The sequence below is a fragment of the Phyllobates terribilis genome, unplaced genomic scaffold (assembly GCF_046119375.1).
Source record: "Phyllobates terribilis strain yellow unplaced genomic scaffold, ASM4611937v1 Scaffold_3__8_contigs__length_932513732, whole genome shotgun sequence".
Classification (NCBI taxonomy): Eukaryota; Metazoa; Chordata; class Amphibia; order Anura; family Dendrobatidae; genus Phyllobates; species Phyllobates terribilis.
In genome coordinates, this window is record NW_027362763.1 from 139,165,730 (window position 1) to 139,182,459 (window position 16,730).

Here is a 16,730-nt window from a genome sequence, read left to right on the forward strand (position 1 = left end):
GTTGTCCCACGATAAGTTGTCTCCTATCGACAGGATTGAAGAACTTTTTGATTGCTGGGAACCCTCCCGATCCCAAAAGATGGACCTCTGAAGAGGAGTGGAGGATAACCATGTGCCCCTCCACTCCAAGCACACTCTATGGGACGGGCACCCCTGACCCCTAGTGATCAATAAGTTTTCCCCTATCCTATTGATAGGGGATAATGTATCACTTGGTGCACCCCTTTTACATGTGATTAGAAGTAATTACTATTTAACTAAAAATTAGAGGTTCTCTATCTTATCCCATAAAATAACTATTGCCGAAATATCTTTACTTAGATCTGTTTAGTCCCTTTTATTCCTCCAGGAAATGTATACAGATGGTGATGACCGGGCGTCACCATTTTCCTTAAATAGGGCGTGCTCCTACATACCCTGAGATGTCTCAAGGGGATTAGTAATGGCCAGGAGAAATGGCACAATGCAGAGTCCCAAGAAAAGATGAATTATTTAATATGGGAATTCAAGTATTAAATCAGGAGACGGAAAACCAAGCCAACAAATTGTACGAAACTACAGACCAGTGTGACGTTCTGTTCTGACACGGGGTTCTCGTACAATCTGTTGAGAGAACGAACCTGTACTTTACACTTAGTCAGGTTTCATAGACGTACAAGTTACTCTGTGCCTGCACGTTTGTGACTCCTCACATCACCTACTGAGCACTGCGAGGATTTTCCGGGGCTGGCGCAGGGAGCGGTGGTTTCTGAATTGCGGTCACGTGCCAACTAGACATGCGCGGCCACGCTCAATACAAAGTGAATTGAGCAAGGCCGGACACGTCTAGTCAGAATGTGGCCGGAAGTATGCAAATCGCATACCTGCTGTCTCGTGAACACCGGCTCCTGGCTTTAAGACCGGAGAATCCTGAAAGCATGCAGTGCATGCAATGTGAGGATTCACAAGTCTGCAGTCACATAGGCTACAAATCTGCAGTCACTCAAAGGCCGGACAACACTTTTTTTCTTATTTCCCACCCCCACAGACTCATTCATGTCTAAAATAGCAAACTAAGCTTTATGTGCCCTTCCCGGGTCCAGAGCTGTTTCTCTGCCACTGCCCCAGGATCTGCGGCAGTGGTAATGTCACATCAACGGTGCTGCAGCCAATCATAGAGCCTAAGTACCTTCTACTCGTCACCACTGCGGTTGATCAACAGACTGGAGCAGCAGCAGAGAGAGCTCTTGACCTAGATGGTTTAACCCTGTGGGCAAAAAATAGGTGATATGGTGTGACCCAATTAACAGTCTTTGTCTTGCTGCAGATAGGACAGTGAGGGGAGGCTCCTGCTGCCGCCAGTTGTATCACAGCCAGATACAGGATAGTGGGGGGGAGTGAGGGGAGGTTCCTGCTGCTTCTAGTTGTATCACAGCCAGATACAGGATAGTGAGGGGGGAGGAGAGAGTGTGTGTGTGTGGGGGGGGGGGAGGATCCTGCTGCTTCCAGTTGTATCACAGCCAGATACAGGATAGTGGGGGAGGCTCCTACTGCCTCCAGTTGTATCACAGCCAGATACAGGATAGTGGGGAAAGCTCCTGTTGCCTTCAGTTGTATTACAACCAGATACAGGATAGTGGGGGAGGTTTTTGCTGCCTCCAGTTGTATTACAGCCAGATACAGGATAGTGAGGGGAGGCTCCTGCTGCCTCCAGTTGTATCACAGCCAGATACAGGATAGTGGGGGAGGCTTCTGCTGCCTCCAGTTGTATTACAGCCAGATACATGATAGTGGGGGGGAGGCTCCTGCTGCCTCCAGTTGTATTACAGCCAGATACAGGATAGTGGGGGAGGCTCCTGTTGCCTCCAGTTGTGTCGCAGCCAGATACAGGATAGTGGGGGATGTTTCTGCTGCCTCCAGTTGTATTACAGCCAGATACAGGATAGTAGGGGGGGGGGGAGTAGAGTGGGGGGAGGCTCCTGCTGCCTCTAGTTGTATCACAGCCAGATACAGGATAGTGGGGGGGGGTGTTTATTCTGAAAACTCTGTGACCTTTGGATTCTGGAGACCTGCACCACACAGCGAAGATGACTCCTATAGAAGGAGGAACGGAGACATTCTCCTGGGGAGACATAGATGAGAGATCTTATGTATTTTTCAGCTTTTATTGCAATATGTTCACACTTGTGTATTCAGCATATCATTAGGGGTTATTTTAAGAAAACAGATACATCTCTGTTCTCCTGAGCTGAACGGAGTTGAACGTTTCCTGTTGCCGATACCTTATCAGTTGGGATTGCATCGTTATTACACTTTCGCACAATCTCATGACTCACGTTTTATGAGTCGCTGGGTAATAATGTATTACACACCTTACGATCCCGTGCTTGGTGTCATAGACGTCAGCTCTAGATGATGTCTCGTAATTGACCCTGTGATGAGGGTGTGGAGAGGTGGAAGGTGATAAGTTCCAGAGACTACGACCTTTTCCATGTGACCGTACCGCAGCTTCGTTCTCTCGTCTTTATTACACCCGGCCGATGGCCGTTCTCGGGATCCAAACTAACAATGTCGTGGGCACATATGGTGTCGAAAGTTTGGAGAATTGCAGCCGTAACGGATGAGAAATTACGTCTGCTATACAGTGGAAACTTCTTAAATTCCCCCTGGGACCTTCATCACAGAACTCGCGATGATCCCACTGTATTCTGTCCATTACCAGATCACTCGCTTATTCTTTTTGTGCCAAATTTATCAAGGGAAGATGTTCGATAGATTTGGTTCATCTTTAGACATAACACTTTTTGTCTAGTGATATTTTTTTTTTTTCCCTCTTTACGCAATTTTTTACCTTACTGGATCGAAAGTTTTGACTTTTTTGTAACTTTTGCTAGCCATAAATCTGGCTTGCATAAATCAGGTTTATTTGCACCTTTTCAGAAAGTAGCTGAAGCATAAAATATCTAAAATTCTAAAATGTGGGTTTTTTTGACATGCGACAAAAAATATTCAACTTTTTGACACCCAAAAAAGTATCGATGAATTCACACGCCTTAACGCTCCCCCACTCCCTTTGTTTTGTCACTTTTTGGGGGTCAGTAGTGATTAGTATTGCTGATTAGTTTCAAGAGAATGGGGCTGAGTAGCAAAACCAGATACTATGTATATATGTATATAACTATGATGCTGACTTGATGGCATGTTCAGGTGTTTTTTCTCTATAGGCTTTTGTATACACTGCTAAAAACAAACCAACAAAAAGACGCCATTGAAAGAATGGCATAACTAGTTTACGCTGCAGGTTTTACATTTGTCTGAACTCTCCCTGGAGGATCAGTCCCCGGTGGAGCCGTGCGTTACACATCCGAGCGGTGCCAGTACAGCGTTCCAGAGCCTGAGGCCTGTGGATTCATTATCTGTGGGTAACGGCTGCATTTTCCACGTCGTCCTCTTTCCTTTTATGTTGCTGGTGTCAGAACGTCCTGACCCATATTTCATTTTGATGCTATTTTTCTGCCTTTAACGTTTTACCACAATTAAAATTTGGAGCAAAAAAGAGAAGTTGTCTCAAAAAATCAGCACTCGAGAGCTCAAAAGTAAAATGTACTTATTACAGGTCGGTGAGAAGTCCTAAAAAAGCTTAAAAAGAGTATTCCAAGATCCTATCCCAATATGTAGAAGGTGTAATAATAATTTTAGCAAATACTTTCAATTAGAAATGTAGTATAGTTCTTCTGATTAGCTATGTCGCTTACCCTATGTGCAGGGCATTGCAGTAGCTTAGGTATCCATGGTTACGACCCCTAGCAACGAACTGTAACTAAATGAGTGACCGCAACCATGGATACCTAAGCTACTGCAATGCCCTGCTCAAGGGGTAAGCGACATAGCTAATCAGAAGAACTATACTACTTTTCTAATTGAAGGTATTTGCTAATATTACACCTACTACATATCGGGATAGAATCTTAGAGATTAGAATACTCCTTTAATAACTGTAATGATGTCACCGTAAATCCAATTTTCAATCGGAGGCATACTCTTCTCCTATCACACCAGTGGATCCAGCACCGGCTGCTCCGGAAGTCTGCAGCGGTTCTGGATGCGATGTCTGCAGCACCTGATTATCAACAGCACCGCTAAAACCTGTGATCGGCTGCAGTGGTCAGGTGAGTCATAAGAGAAAGATCTGAATATGCATTCTTCTAATTATAATTACCTGACCGCTGCAGACAATCACAGGTTTCAGCAGCCTTGTTTGATGAATGGATGGCACAGACCTGGATTGGACCTACACAGTGTACTTGGCTCTCTAGAAAGAAGCAGCGAAACCATTAGAAGCCAGAAAGTACAAGTGCTGTTGCAGCGCCATCTTTCTAACGAATGGGTGCCTTTTTACCTAAAAATAATTTCTATAATCTTTTCATTTACAATTTTAAACTGATTGATTGATTTTCTACAGCCTCTACATATCTCTTTATGCAGCAGACTCCAGAATGAGTTACTAGTGAATCAGTCAGTGAGCTCCTCGGGACTGCAGGGACTGTAATCCTTATCTTTTTCTGAATGATCAGAGTTGAAATTTGAGTTTTAATGGTTCAGGAGAAGAGCGCTAATGATTACACACCCTTCCATCAGAGGAGCTCACTGACTGATTCATTAGTGACTCATTCTGCAGCCCAGTATGTGCAGTAATACATAGAGGCCAATTGATCTAAAAAAAATTTCTGAAACTCATTAAAAAAATTTACAGTTAAAATCAACGGTTTTATGTAAAAATCGCCCTCAAGGTGTCCGTGGCCGCTACAGGTGATCTTCTGCTGCAGTTGTTCCAATAGCATAAAATAATGGGTGGACACAAAATAACGGTGTGACTCCTGGTCACCGCCTCTCGGTATTTGGCTGCTGTAGTGGACACATTGTGCTCTTTGTCTCCCCCGGTTATGAATAATGTCTGAGCGATGTGGAAGCGAGCGGGAGGAGAGCGGATGTCTGAACGGGAATTCATTATGACAGAAAGCATTTCATAAATGATTGAGAGGGGAAAACAATGAGATGGCATAAAGCAGACACGGACAATAGGGGGGCACAGCACGAGGCCTACAGGCCAGACAGGAGGACCCGTTGGGAAATCGGAAGGATTAACTCCATCCTCCCATCTGCTCTTGTAAGTGGCACATCCTCGCTGAACATTGAGCGTTTACAGAATGATTTAATATTCATGATGAAAACTGCAATTTCAGATGCAAATATGTCGTCTGCTCAGATCTGACCTTTTTAACTGTCTCGGTATTGTATAAACCCTCTCTTTTATACTACTGTGGATAGAGGGGTGGCCGTGCACCCACAGCAGTCTCCTTTCACTTTTTATGTAAGTTCTGAAAATAGCCAAACAATTGGCTGGGTGATTTTCCAGAACTCCCATACAAGTGAATTATTTAATATATTTATTTATTTTTACTCACTTTTTATATAGTACCATTAATTCCACAGCGCTTTACAGACCTCATCACTGTCCCCTTCGGTTCTCACAAACTAAATTCCCATACGTTTTAGGATTGTGGGAGGAAATCTGAGAACCCAGGGAGAACATACAAACTTACAGATGTCCTTGGTGGGATTTAAACCCAGGACCACTTGGTACTACACTGAGCCACCATGCTGCCCATGAAAGTTAATGGAGAAAGCCGATCATGTGCAGCCTCCATTTATATTCTTGGTGGTATCCTCTTATCAGACAGTCATTGCAAAATCAGGAATCGTCAATATATAGTATACTGTGCTTTAAGGGGATTTCACACTCCAAACTAGATATAGGTGCATATAGCTCTATCAAAGACAAGTCCAGCAATACCTTTACATGGACAGTCCGTTCCTCCATTACTGAGAAATCAGTGTTTGAATGGATCTATAAATGAGGCTGAAGAGCTATAGTAGATCTGAAGCCTCTGTCACTCCACCTCTATTCTCCACCCAGCACCACCTCCTCTTGCTTGAAAGATTTCTCCTTTGTCATGCATCATAGAGGCTGTCAGTCAAGCAGGAGGCTGCAGTGCTGGGTGGGGAATAGAGCTGGAGGGACAGAGGTTTCAGATCTACCATAGCTCTTCAGCCTCATTTGCATATGAAATCAAACACTGATTTCTCAGTGACGAAGGATCGGACTGGCCATGTAAAGGTATTGCTGGGTTTGTCTTTAAATTGCTGCATGCGCATATAAATAGTTTGTCAGCAGGATTTCAACCCCCTAGATTCCCTTTCATATAAACTCCTCGTGATCTGAGGCTTCTGTGTGCACTCTGAAAAAAGGTCGTCGAGAATATGGCCAAAGAAGGAGGACCCCAGTCTGAGAGCCTGTGCCAGCAACTGATCTCCTGCCATAGTCAGCTTGCAGGCGCACACAGGAGATGTTTGTACAGGGATTTACCAGGAAAATCCGAGCTCAGGGCATAATGGCAGAACCCCTAATCAGACCGATTGTCTTGGAACAGGAGAGGATGTCAAATATTCTCAGAATTGGCTTAGTAGCAAAATGCTCTTGGAAAGTGCAGATTCAGAATTGTCCTTCATGTTCCGGTTATTTAAGCACCAGAAAGACAAATCCTAAGTTCATACGTAATTTAAAAGTAGCTTAACACGGGACACCATCAGGAAAGCGACCACTCCGAACCGGAGAACGCTGATTTCTCCATTTCTACCAATGACTGCACTCTTTTATGTCTACTGGAATTTCGGGAGACTGGAGGACGGCCCAGAGCACTCGTCTACCTGAGCTGCATTTCCAGACACATCCCGTGTACAGGAGTGGTGCCGAGATGGTGCAAAAAGGGGAGGCCGCGTGTGGCACGATATAGCTGCTTATGTCTGTAAACTTTACCTATTGTCTGTAAGATTGCATCATATAGAGGGGGCTCTTTTATTTATAAGCTCCCCTCAAATACAGTCATGGCCAAAAGTTTTGAGAATGACACCAAAATTATATTTTCACATGATCTGCTGGCCTCTGGTTTTTATTAGTGTTTGTCTGATGTTTATATCACATACAGAAATATAATTGCAATCATATTATGAGTACCAATAGGTTATATTGACAGTTAGAATGAGTAAATGCGGCAAGTCAATATTTGCAGTGTTGCCCCTTCTTCTTCAAGACCTCTGTAATTCTCCCTGGCATGCTCTCAATCAACTTTTGGACCAAATCCTGACTGATAGCAGTCCATTCTTGCATAATCAATGCTTGCATTTTGCCAGAATTTGTTGGTTTTTGTTTGTCCACCCGTCTCTTGATGATTGACCACAAGTTCTCAATGGGATTAAGATCTGGGGAGTTTCCAGGCCATGGACCCAAAATCTCTATGTTTTGTTCCATGAGCCATTTAGTTATCACCTTTGCTTTATGGCAAGGTGCTCCATCATGCTGGAAAAGGCATTGTTGGGCGCCAAACTGCTCTTGGACGGTTGGGAGAAGTTGCTCTTGGAGGACATTCTGGTACCATTCTTTATTCATGGCTGTGTTTTTAGGCAAGACTGTGAGTTAGCCGATTCCCTTGGCTGAGAAGCAACCCCACACATGAATGGTTTCAGGATGCTTTACAGTTGGCATGAGACAAGACTGGTGGTAGCGCTAACCTCTTCTTCTCCGAATAAGCTGTTTTCCAGATGTCCCAAACAATCGAAAAGGGGATTCATCAGAGAAAATGACTTTGCCCCAGTCCTCAGCAGTCCACTCCCTGTACCTTTTGCAGAATATCAGTCGGTCCCTGATGTTTTTTCTGGAGAGAAGTGGCTTCTTTGCTGCCCTCCTTGAAACCAGCCCTTGCTCAAAGAGTCTCCGCCTCACAGTGCGTGCAGAAGCACTCACACCAGCCTGCTGCCATTCCTGAGCAAGCTCGGCACTGCTGGTAGTCCGATCCCGCAGCTGAAACAGTTTTAAGATACGGTCCTGGCGCTTGCTGGTCTTTCTTGGCGCCCTGGAGCCTTTTTGACAACAATGGAAGCTCTCTCCTTGAAGTTCTTGATGCGATAGATTGTTGACTGAGGTGCAATCTTTGTAGCTGCGATACTCTTCCCTGTTAGGCCATTTTTGTGCAGTGCAATGATGGCTGCACGTGTTTCTTTAGAGATAACCATGGTTAACTGAAGAGAAACAATGATACCAAGAACCAGCCTCCTTTTAAAGTGTCCAGTGATGTCATTCTTACTTAATCATGACTGATTGATCGCCAGCCCTGTCCTCATCAACACCCACACCTGTGTTAATGGATCAATCACTAAAACGATGTTAGCTGCTCCTTTTAAGGCAGGACTGCAATGATGTTGAAATGTGTTTTGGGGGTTAAAGTTCATTTTCTGGGCAAATATTGACTTTGCAAGTACAGTAATTGCTGTTAAGCAGATCACTCTTTGACATTCAGGAGTATATGCAAATTGCCATTACAAAAAATGAAGCAGTAAACTTTGGAAAAATTACTATTTGTCTCATTCTCAATACTTTTGGCCATGACTGTACACCAGAGGGGTAAAATACACCAGAGGGGTAAAATACACCAGAGGGGTAAAATGTCTTATTGGCTTAGAGTTCCAAACTGGATTGCCAGCCACTGGACAGAACCATTTGATCACAAATTGGAACGAAAAGTTTTCTAGACTGTTACTCCTGTAGTGCCCAGTCCTGTTGAATACTTCTTGCAGTCTTTTGTTCATGCGTGTAGCTGGGCAGGGTGGTAATGTGAACAGATGCCAGTACACGGCTTGTCAGCTTGTTTCAAGCAACCTCAATGAAATGACTAATCGTTTCCTGACCCCAACACAATTGAAGACTTTCAGAAACAACGAGCTAACAAGCCTCCCCCACCGCCACCTCCTCTAGTCATTTCTCGTTAAAAAGAATTTGGTCCTTCGGGAGAGGAAAAAAAATCATGTAAGAGGTGCTAACATTCTGATGTCTACAGCAACATCCTGCAGTGTCCTGAGACCACATGGAGCTGGTAAAAATAGGTTGTCTTCTAAACTTTAACCATTCCTTTTAAGAAGTTTTCCAAGCTGATAAAAATCGCTTGTCTCCATCTCCTGTGATTTCTTGTCCCCATCCTCAACACACCACAAAATGGTCTGACATGCTCCCTCTGGCTGAGGCAGATCATGGAGGCAGCCAGTGCTTGTCTGTGAAGGCATTTCTGGTGTATCGAGGTCAGGCCAGAAAGCACAGACCAGTAGTGATCCGATTAGTGGTAGGTTTGGGAGGACAGGTATCATTTTTGGGAACCCCATCAGTCATGAGAATGGGGATCACCTGTATAAATGAAGCGGTAGAGCACAAGCTTGGCCACTGCTCTATACAATGTCTGTGGCACTGCCGGTGCTGTAGTCAGCTACCATTGACCATACTCAAGACATTGATAGAGCAGTGGTCCCACATGAAAACCACCACCAATACTCATGGTCAGTGGCAACTAGAGATGATCAAGAAGATTCGAAGGACCCTGGTGCAGTGGGTACATCGGTAGTCTGTGGCCGCTGATCAGCTCACTGCGAACCACCTCCTACCTGCCAAGATCCCCTGATTTGTAGGCCCGGTACTACGTCATTGTTGCTTCATGACACTCATGATATTGCATTGGACCAACTAGTCAGATAAGTTGTAGGGGATGTCGGCAGGTAGGAGGAGATCCGCAGAGCTTTGGTTACTAATGTGGCTGCTGGACTGGGTCCAGTAAATCTTTTTATTCAACTGTATAAAACTCAGACACTTATTACCCATCCAATGCATAAGAGTGTGCAAAGCAGTCATCAAAGCAAAAGGTGGCTACTTTGAAGAACCTAGAATATAAGACATATTTTGAGTTGTTTCACACTTTTTTGTTAAGTATATAATTCCACATGTGTTAATTCATAGTTTTGATGCCTTCAGTGTGAATGTACAATTTTCATAGTCATAAAAATACAGAAATTTCTTTAAATGAGAAGGTGTGTCCAAACTTTTGGTCTGTACTGTGTGTGTGTGTGTGTGTGAATATATATATATATATATATATATATATATATATATATATATATATATATATATATATATATATATATATATATATATATATATATATATATATATATATATATATATATATATATATATATATATATAATGTGTGTATATAATATATATTATACACACACATATATACATACATATACACACTTTGGGAGAATCTCAAATTGCACATCAGGATTTTTTTGGGAAGGCAGGGTTTTTTGTTTATCAATTTTATTTTTTTAAAGCCCTTATTTAGCCCCCATCATTGTACTAGAACAGTGATGATATAGGTTACATCATTGAATGACCTTGGCACATCAGGGCTATGGATTGTTTTGACATGTTGTCATTGTATCATTTCCCGACATGTCTGATTTATTTTTTTATTAATTGCAGCGTGACCTACATCTCTATTGTAACATTGTGCAATGACGTCCCCTCATTAGGGAAATAGCTGAAACGTTGCATAAGGCTTCCCTCTCCTCCTGTCTGATCTGCAGACGGCATGGTCTTATAAAATGCCCATCCCATGCAGTAATGCGGTGCCAGTGCGTTGTAGGTGTAGAGCGGCTCATTCTCGCTCCTAGTTACTGCCTTGTAAGTCCGGTTGCACAAGTTAAAGGGAATGTCACCCTTTTTGAGTTAATAATATGGGCATAGAGGTTGTATACAGGTGAAATCAGTCCTAGCTGTGTGCCTCCTGGATGATGCCTTGTTCAGTAAACATCATCTTTTATACCTTCAGTCTTCAAGGCGATGGGGTGTAGGCGGCCCGGAAGAGAAGACTGCTTCCGGTCTTCATTATACAAGATTTATCCTCCCCTTTTCTTCAGCTCCCGGAAATCCCACGCCTGCGCATTCTGTCCGCCATCGCTCCTCTGCTCGGTTCGCCCTTCTGTGGGCGCTGTCTTCAATTTTGAGGTGCGCAGGTGCCGGAGAGTCACTAACTCCCGGTCCCAGTGATCTCCGGCGCACAGTAAAGATTAATTCCCCGCTGTGCTGAGGAGCGACGGCAGGCAGAATGCACAGGCGCAGGATATCTGGCCGCTGAAGAGAAGGGGAGGAGAAATCTTGTATAATGAAGACCGGAGGCAGTCTTACTTTCCGCGCAGTCTACGCCCCATCGCCTGGAAGATCAAAGGTATAAAAGATTATTTTTACTGAACGAGGAATCACCCAGGAGGCACACAGCTAGGACTAATTTCAGCTGTATACAACCTGTATGCCCATATTAACTCAAATGGCTGACAGATTCTCTTTAAGGCCACGGCTCCACTATCCATATTTGGTCAGTATTCAGGCAGTATTTTTTCTCAGGAGTGGGAGACAAAACAAGGTGAACAATTAGAGAAAACACTTGGCAGATGAGGTTTAATGTAGATAAATGTGGAGTAATGCACCTCGGACGGAGAAATCCTATTGCTGCATACACATTAAATGGGAGTATTCTCGGAACTACAGAACAGGAGGACTTGGGTATTCTAGTTACAAGTAAACTGAGCAGCAGTACTCAATGTCAGGCAGCAGCCGCAAAAGCAAACAAGATTTTAGGATGTATTAAAAGAGAAATAAAATCTCGCAATCCCAACGTATTGTTACCCCTTTATAAATCACTGGTGAGGCCACATCTAGAATATGGGATCCAGTTTTGGGCTCCACATTTTAAAAAGGGTATTCAGAAGTTAGAGTCAGTTCAAAGAAGGGCAACTAGATTATTACAAGGGATGGAAGGACTCATATGATGAGAGGATGGAAAAGTTGAGCTTGTTTGGCTTAGAAAGACGACGCCTCAGAGGAGATCTCATTTATATGTATAAATATATGTGTGGTCAGTACAAAGGACTGGCGCATGACTTATTCCTTCCAAAGACCATACTAAGGACCAGGGGGCACTCTTTAGGTGCTGGAATCACCTTTCTTCCACCCATAAACAGGAAAGGGTTCTTTACAGTCAGAGCAGTCAGACTGTGGATGGCGACCACAAGAGGTAATGATGGCCGACACTATAACAGCTTTCAAAAAAGGGCTGGATGACTTCCTTCATACACATAACATTGTGGGTTACAGTTAAATTAGACAAAATGTTACACCAATAGTAGTACTTTTGATCCAGGGTTCTTGTAGTAATTGCCTTTTCTCGGGGTCAAGAAGGAATTTTGCAAAATTGCTTGTTTTTTGCGGGCAATTTTGCCCATTTAAGAAGTTTGATGTTGAGCATAACCCCTTTACGGTTCATGCACGCCGCTATTTTATTTTTTTGGAGATTCACCTCCAATGCCATCCTATCGATACTATAGGACACGGATAGTAATTATGCCTGTGTATATGGAAAGTATAGCGTCTACATCAAATACTGTACAGTAATCTCTTCTGCATGATGGAGCCAAGTTGTGCTCTGGCTGTCTAAAAACATGTTGATTGTTTCAAGTTACAAAAGCAAAATTGTGCCTCCGGGTTATAAAATGTGCTATAACTGTGAATGCAGCATTCATCTAGTGCTGACCCAGAGATGTTCAGTATATTCTGATTGTAAACTGCTAGATAATCTCTGGGTCTTTTCGTGCCTCTAAAAGAGGCACTAATGTAAGTTAAAGGAGTTGTCCAGTACTTTATATTACCCCCCACCCAATGTATCCCCCCCCGGAGCCCCTAAGACTTTTTGTAAATACCTTACGTTGCACATACTGCCTGTGAGCGGCGCCATCGCTGGCCGCTCACAGGCATCACGTGACCCCCGGCTGCGGCCGGCTCTGACATCCGCTGATGTCACGACAAGTGCTGGCAGCAGCCGGGGGTCTGTCTTCTGCGTTCCATGGTGGATGCTAGGCTGTGGGCGGGATTACCCCCCGCGTCACACCCGGCATCCACCGTGCGCTCTGCCTCTCTCGATTCATTGGGAAAGCGTGTGGTGGATGCTGGGTGTGACGCACGGGGTAACCCCACCCACAACCCAGCAGCCACCCCGGGGACCCCAGCGCTGAGTCACTCCTCACTTGTCATGACGTCAGCGCGGGGTCACATGATGCCTGTGAGCGGCCACTGATGGCGCCCCTCACAGGCAGAAACAGCAACGTAAGGTATTTACAAAAATCCTTAGGGACCCCGGGGGGATACGTTAGGGGGGTAATGTAAAGTACTGAACAACTTCTTTAACTTTTTTTCGGCCATTTGACAGCAGTCATGTTAATATGGCATGCAATAGTAGACCTGGCAACTACTCCAATTCTGCCATAAACCATCCTGTGAACAGTAACACAAAAGAGGCAGGTTTTATACAAACCCCACCCAAAAGTGAGCTGCTCCTCTCATTTATGGTTTCTTGAGGAGGAGCTTTGGGCCATGTTAGAAAGTTTGCAGCACACGACACAGGCCATGGTTAATGACACGGTTCCTAGGAGGAATAAAGGAGCCATATTTTTCTCCTGGACAAACCTAGTTGCACAAGTACATGTAACTCTTCCTTTATGTCATTTAAGGAAAACACTCGAAGACCGGCTGAAGGTGGAAGAGCAGCTCGGAACGCTCAATGTGTCTGATACCGCCGTGGGCAGCAAACGGTTAACGTTCCAGCTGAAGAGGGTAAGAAATGGGTGTTTGGGGGGGACATGAAAAATTTGAGAAGTCTTGTTTCCAAGTACAGTCTAAATAGATCATTGCTAGAGATTGTGCAAATAATTTCACAGGATCCGGTCCAGTAGCCAGGTTGGTCATCTGTGGCCGCCAGACAGGAGTCCTGAGAGCCACCTACTACCTGCCAACATCTGCAGCTTTTCTTTTGATTGGTCAGCCTAGTGAGACGTCACAAGATGTTGCGCCAGGCCGGTTAATCAATGGAAGAACTGGGGATGCCTGCGGGTAAGAGGTGGTTCACAAGTCTGTCAACTGGCAGCCAAAGATTACCTAGCCGCAGGACCAGATCTGGCAAATCTGTATGCACCACTCATAGCATTTTAAGAAAATGATTTTAGCATCACTGATTCAGTGAAGTTTTCTGATTCAAAAAGAAAAGGCAATCTAATAGCAAAGTGCACTTTTATGAATATGTTCTCAGGAGCCCCATTCTGGGATCAGAGAGGTCCTAGTGGTCAGTAGATGATCACTGATCTTGGATAGGATATAAGCTGTTATTGTCGGCCAACCTCTTAAAACCTATTGAGTCCCGGACTATAGGAAGTTAATGTTTGGGACCAGGCCATACTGTCAGGATTAGTAAACAGTAGAATTCACTGATAAAGGTTTCCTCTATTGGAGATGCCTAGTAAAATATTCTGCAATTCCCACCAAGGCGATGAAGCTCCTATGTAAGGAGGATGACGGAGGAGGACTCGGATGATCAGAGCATGGATTCATTCATCATCTCCGGTGACACGTCTCTCTAACTAAGCTCTGTATGACTTATATTTAGCTCGCAGGGAATCTGATCAGGCAACAGCTTAGAGCTTTTTATAGGTAGCTGGACAAGAGACCACCACGGTGCATCAGTCAGCGTGCCGTCCAAGTCAATGCTAGTTTTGTGTTTCAGGTTCGATTTTGTCCTCTGTTGTGTATCTGAGGGGATAAGTGGTAAAAAATAGCTCTGGGGGGTAATGCTGCCGCTGACGGGGAGACATTTTTCATAAGATTAGAGTATTGGGACGGGAACGGTAGTGTAAACCTTAGTGACCAATAACGAATAAGTCAGCCGCTGTCATTACAAATGTGAGCGACCTTATAAAGCTGCCCTAGGAAGCAGATTACTGTACAGTAGTGATGTCTCATTAACCCTTTCGGCGAGCACGCTCGGCATTTCTTTTGCTGTCGCTGCTGACACTTGCAGCCACGGCGACAGTAAAAGAAATGCCGAGCACACCAGAATACTCGGTCAGCACCCGAGCGTGCACGCCGAAAGGGTTAATGAGATATACTCGCTCATCACTACTGTACAGACTTAAAAGGGTCTAATGGACACTCAATCAGTGGCTTGATCACTCCCCATTGTCTGCATTATAAGGAAATGGTGATAATTGAGGCTGAATTGCTACTTGGTCAAGAGAAAGGCAGTGGGGGGGCAATAATCTCCCAATGGTGACACAGGGGGCAAAAGACATGGCCAATGTTGAAACCGGAGAGGGGTGGGGACTGCTGCACCCGATGGGGAGGGGGGACACATGCAACAATGTAGATGGGGTGGGAAGGGGGGGATTGACACACCCATTGTAGATGGGGGGACGACAACAGACTTACCCATTGGAGAGTGGAGAGACTGACTCACCCAATGGAAGGGGGGGACTGGCGCACCCAGTGGAGATGGAGTGGGTGGAAGGGGGGAACTAGCACACTTGGGAGGGGTAGGGGGGGACTGGCTCACTCGGTGGGGGGGGGACTGGCGCACCCAGTGGAGATGGAGTGGGTGGAAGAGGGGGACTGGCACACTCGGTAGGGGGGATGGGTGGACTGGCGCACCCAGTGGAGATGGAGTGGGTGGAAGGGGGGGACTGGCACACTCTGTGGGGGGATGGGTGGACTGGCGCACCCATTGGGGATGGAGTGGATGGAAGGGGGGGGGGGGGGCACTGGCGCACTCGGTGGGGGAGGGACTGGCGCACCCAGTGGAAATGGAGTGGGTGGAAGGGGAGGACTGGTGCACCACTCAATGGGGGGGGTGGACTGGTGCACCCAGTGGAGATGGAGTGGGTGGAAGGGGGGACTGGCACACTCGGTGGGGGGGATGGGTGGACTGGCGCACCCAGTGGAGATGGAGTGGGTGGAAGGGGGGGACTGGCACGCTTGGTGGGGGGGATGGGTGGACTGGCGCACCCAGTGGAGATGGAGTGGGTGGAAGGGGGGGACTGGCACACTCGGTGGGGGGATGGAGTGGGTGGAAGGGGAGGACTGGTGCACTCGGTGGGGGGATGAACTGGCGCACCCAGTGGAGATGGAGTGGGTGGAAGGGGGGGGGGACTGGCACACTTGGGAGGGGTAGGGGGGGGACTGGCACACCCAGTGGAGATGGAGTGGGTGGAAGGGGGGGACTGGCACACTCTGTGGGGGGGATGGGTGGACTTGCGCACCCAGTAGGGATGAAGTGGGTGGAAGGGCGGGACTGGCACACTTGGGAGGGGTAGGGGGGGACTGGCGCACCCAGTGGGGATGGAGTGGGTGGAAGGGGGAGACTGGCACACTTGGGAGGGGTAGGGGGGGGACTGGCGCACTTTGTGGGGGGGGGGGACTGGCGCGCCCAGTGGAGATGGAGTGGGTGGAAGGGGAGCACTGGTGCACTCGGTGAGGGGGGGTGGACTAGCGCACGAGGTGGAGGGGGGGGACTGGTGCACTTGGGAGGGGTGGGGGGGGACTGGTGCACCCGGTGGAGATGGTGTGAGTGGAAGGGGGAGGACTGGTGCACTCGGTGGGGGGGGGGGGTGGACTGGCGCACCCAGTGGGGATGGAGTGGGTGGAAGGGGGGGGACTGGCACACTCGGTGGGGGGGATGGGTGGACTTGCGCACCCAGTAGGGATGAAGTGGGTGGAAGGGCGGGACTGGCACACTTGGGAGGGGTAGGGGGGGACTGGCGCACCCAGTGGGGATGGAGTGGGTGGAAGGGGGAGACTGGCACGCTTGGGAGGGGTAGGGGGGGGACTGGCGCACTTGGTTGGGGGGGGGATTGGCGCACCCAGTGGAGATGGAGTGGGTGGAAGGGGAGCACTGGCGCACGAGGTGGGGGGGGGGTGGACTGGCGCACGA

General features: G+C 46.5%; 1 protein-coding gene across 1 annotated transcript in view; it reads left to right on the forward strand.

Annotated features, from left to right (window-relative positions):
* NOL10 (nucleolar protein 10) overlaps positions 1-16,730 on the forward strand; it is a 57,714-nt gene that overhangs the window by 39,472 nt on the left and 1,512 nt on the right. Inside the window, exon 20 of the mRNA XM_073674157.1 lies at positions 13,486-13,588. Within this exon, the coding sequence (XP_073530258.1) occupies positions 13,486-13,588 (103 nt within the window). The remainder of the gene's footprint in view (positions 1-13,485; positions 13,589-16,730) is intronic.